Source organism: Rhodamnia argentea, chromosome 7 (genome assembly GCF_020921035.1).
Source record: "Rhodamnia argentea isolate NSW1041297 chromosome 7, ASM2092103v1, whole genome shotgun sequence".
In the NCBI taxonomy this organism is placed as follows: Eukaryota; Viridiplantae; Streptophyta; class Magnoliopsida; order Myrtales; family Myrtaceae; genus Rhodamnia; species Rhodamnia argentea.
The window spans coordinates 19,797,507-19,801,402 of record NC_063156.1 but is presented as its reverse complement, the minus strand read 5'-3'; the positions used below and the strand labels follow the sequence as shown (position 1 = coordinate 19,801,402).

General features: G+C 47.6%; 1 protein-coding gene across 1 annotated transcript; it reads left to right on the top strand.

The window, feature by feature from the left end:
• The first annotated feature begins 405 nt into the window (after window positions 1-405).
• LOC115745876 (pyruvate decarboxylase 1-like) lies at window positions 406-3,216 on the top strand. Its single transcript, XM_030681491.2, has 5 exons — window positions 406-1,108; window positions 1,266-2,080; window positions 2,155-2,272; window positions 2,540-2,728; window positions 2,832-3,216. The coding sequence occupies exons 1-5, from the start codon at window positions 473-475 to the stop codon at window positions 3,000-3,002; spliced, it is 1,929 nt and encodes a 642-aa protein (XP_030537351.1). The 5' UTR covers window positions 406-472; the 3' UTR covers window positions 3,003-3,216.
• The last annotated feature ends 680 nt before the right edge of the window (window positions 3,217-3,896 follow it).

Here is a 3,896-nt window from a genome sequence, read left to right as displayed (position 1 = left end):
AGGTTCATCGATTAGGTGCACCCACTACATTTATTGCTCTAAGACAATGAGTGAGGGAATGAGATTATCTACCCGATCAATGTATTCTTTTGGCGTCCGATCCGTCCAAATCATCAATATACATAACAATTCGAGTGGAGAATTTCCTTATTAATGAATGATGGCTGAGCTTTATTGAATCACCAATAAGGGAATCAAGTAAGGTGGAGGATCCTTTGTCCATGTTGGGACACTAGATCCAAGGGCAGTAGATTCATCGGGTGCACTCTATGACGCACGTGAAAAGTTGTCATGAAAAGTAATATGCTATTGCTAATCGCACATATAGGTCGGCTCAAGTTTAGATTTCCTCCCATGTGTTCTTCTTAGTTATGAGGGATCTTTGTTCCTTTGAAATAGAATCTGATATCCGTTTTACAAACCTGCGCGGCAATCTTGTACATTGGTAGCAGCAGCTGCCACGTGGACGGAAATGTCGTCGTTAACCGCGCCGTGTTTCATCCCGATCACACCCTCGAGCCAACGCTGCCGGAAAACCACCCACCTAATTACCAAGTCAGCAAGAATTCGTTGCGCGATAAACCTCGACACCAATATTGGCTCGCTCGAGACGAGCAAGCACCCATGTAACGGCGTGGCCGGGGCCCCCAATGGGGTCGCCTCCATCATCCAGCACTCCCACTCCACCGCGGCCCTTGGCACCTCAGAGGCCACCCTTGGCCGCCATCTGGCGCGTCGGCTCCTTCAGATCGGCGTGGGTGACGTGTTCTCCGTCCCGGGGGACTTTAACCTAGCGCTCCTCGATCACCTCCTCGCCGAGCCGGGCCTCAACCTCGTCGGCTGCTGCAATGAGCTGAACGCTGGGTATGCCGCCGACGGCTACGCGCGGTCCCGGGGTGTGGGCGCGTGCGTGGTGACGTTCACCGTGGGCGGGCTCAGCCTCGTGAACGCGATCGCCGGCGCGTACAGCGAGAACCTGCCCCTCATATGCATTGTGGGTGGGCCCAACTCCAACGACTACGGCACCAACCGGATCCTCCATCACACCATCGGCTTGCCCGATTTCACCCAAGAGCTGCGGTGTTTTCAGACTATCACGTGCCATCAGGTTCGTTCGTTCGAATCGAGATTGCCCATGCACTTTTTTGTTTCTCAATTTCAGATTTTAGGAGGTCCATTATCGTTATGAGGGGCCAGTGCATATTCCATTATGTGTTCGTCAATGTGGATAATGTTGTTGAGTTATTTTCCTTTCAAATCTGTAGGCGGTTGTGACTAACCTTGAAGATGCACATGAACAAATCGACACTGCAATCTTTACGGCTCTGAAGGAGAGCAAGCCTGTGTACATTAGCATCAGCTGTAACTTAGCTGCGATCCCTCACCCTACTTTCAGCCGCAAGCCCATCCCCTTTTCAATCCCTCCCAGGTTGAGCAATCAAATGGCTTTGGAGGCTGCAGTGGAGGTGGCCACCGAGTTCCTGAACAAGGCGGTGAAGCCCGTCATGGTGGGCGGACCCAATCTCCGCGTCGCCAAGGCATGTGAAACATTTGTGGAATTGGCCGATGCCTGTGGTTACGCCCTCGCAGTGATGCCCTCTGCCAAAGGTCTCGTCCCTGAGCACCACCCACGCTTCATGGGGACGTACTGGGGTACAGTGAGCACCGCGTTCTGCGCAGAGATCGTGGAGTCTGCCGATGCCTACTTGTTCGCAGGGCCTATCTTCAATGACCTTAGCTCCGTTGGATACTCTCTCCTTATCAAGAAGGAGAAGGTGATCATAGTGCAGCCCGATCGGGTCATGATCGCGAACGGCCCCACCTTCGGGTTTGTCGGGATGAATGATTTCCTCAAAGCACTTGCCAAGCGACTTAACCGCAACACAAGGGCTTATGACAACTACCGCAGAATATACGTTCCAGACGGGCGTCCTCTCAAGTGTGAGCCTAAGGAGCCACTGAGGGTCAATGTTCTGTTCCAACATATTCAGAACATGCTGTCGAGCAAAACTACCGTGTTCGCTGAGGCAGGCGATCCTTGGTTCAATTGCCAGAAACTTAAATTGCCCAAGGGTTGTGGGTAAGCAAGCAGGCATTCTTTCTCCATGATACTTCAAGCCTTCAATATGTTGAATTACTAGTTCAATGGCGCAGTTACGAGCACCAAATGCAGTATGGATCAATTGGTTGGTCCATCGGAGCGACTCTTGGATACGCTGCGGGTGCGCTGGATAAGCGGGTTGTCGCTTGCATTGGCGACGGGAGCTTCCAGGTATAATACTGCTTTTCTAGTCATTGTGGTGATTATTCATATTCGGCCAAGGTTTGAGATTATCTTCTCTTCGCAAGTTGTTGTGACCCAAATTTTGAAGTAGTTCTTCACATGATCATCATCTACTAACGAATCAATACTCCTTTTGTTTCACCATCGATCCTCGGTAACCATGCAGTTAACAGGCTAGAGGGGTCCGGGACCATTTGTACAACCTTCAATACTATTATTCAGTACGCTGATGTTCGTTATTTTGCTGTCAAATAGATGACTGCTCAGGATGTCTCCACGATGCTGCGATGCGGACAGAAAAGCATCATCTTCCTGATAAACAACGGCGGATACACCACTGAGGCCGAGATTCATGAAGGACCCTACAACGTAATCAAAAACTGGAACTACACTGGTTTGGTGGACGCTATCCACAACGGGGAGGGCAAGTGCTGGACAATGAAGGTGATAAGCTCGTTATAATACCGCTCCACTCCGTTTCAGGACCACATTAGCCTGCCAGGAGATCATGGAAAGGAAGGAAAACCTCACTGCTCTCGTCTTGCAGGTTCGATGCGAGGAAGAACTTGCCGAGGCGATCGAGACTGCGACTGGGCCCAAGAAAGATTGCTTGTGCTTCATCGAGGTGATTGTACACAGGGACGACACGAGCAAAGAGTTGCTCCCATTTGGCTCCAGAGTCGCAGCTGTCAACAGCCGCGCCCCCATTCCTCACTGAACCATTTGATCTCCTTCTACGCTTGCACTGGAAATTCCCGCACTATTAATTGACATGAGTTTGCACAATACCCAGTTAGCAATGATACTTTTATGATTCCGACAAAAAAAAAAGTGTTATTCTCATGATGCAAGTTGGCTCCACAGAGCACTTCAATCCTCTCTTGGCATTAATTTCTGAGAAATCCCTAATGCAAGTTCAGCCTTTGAATTTTCGGGATGCAATGATAGATAGTTTATAATTATGTGGTGTACGACGAAAAAGACCATTCCTCTATGACCATCAAAAAAAGAAGAAACATACAAATAAAGTTAATAATCATTTTGTCTTCCAAGAATCCAAGAAATTATAGAGCTATTTACCAAAAATTAATCAAGTCACTGTAATCGGAATGATATCAATTGGAGCAAGCATATGACCCGAGACCAAGTGAGGTGGCTATCGGCAAGATACTAACTACTGGAGTCATTGTCGATGGCCATACTAATAATAGGTGTTCTTATTAATGGTCATACTTATCGATGACCATGATCATTTATAACTTTCAGATCTTTCTTATCACAATTTCGGCATTGTATCTTTTTATCATCTCGTTTTATCATCGATTAAATTCCAACAAAGTGTTGTATACTTTGACGTTGATTAAATCCCATTGAGGTATATCTATCGGTTTCCTTGTGCTCCAGTAATGTATATCATGTCTAAAGTCAACACAAGACCTGTCTCCTCTCATATAAAGAAAAAAAATTCACAAACGACTTTCGGTCAAAGGTGGTTTGTTGTCGAATGTACTTACGATAAAACAAGAACTCTCATTTTCTCGTCATACTCGTACATTAAACGCGCGCTACTCATGAAGTGACTTTTCTAGAGGTGAACCACGAAAGGGAAAGC

Coding starts and splice junctions, on each gene's coding strand:
- LOC115745876 (XM_030681491.2), top strand. CDS start 473: ATGTCGTCGTTAACCGCGCCGTGTTTCATCCCGATCACACCCTCGAGC. Junction 2,273..2,539: donor TTGGCGACGGGAGCTTCCAG/GTATAATACTGC, acceptor GCTGTCAAATAG/ATGACTGCTCAGGATGTCTC. Junction 2,729..2,831: donor GCAAGTGCTGGACAATGAAG/GTGATAAGCTCG, acceptor CTCGTCTTGCAG/GTTCGATGCGAGGAAGAACT.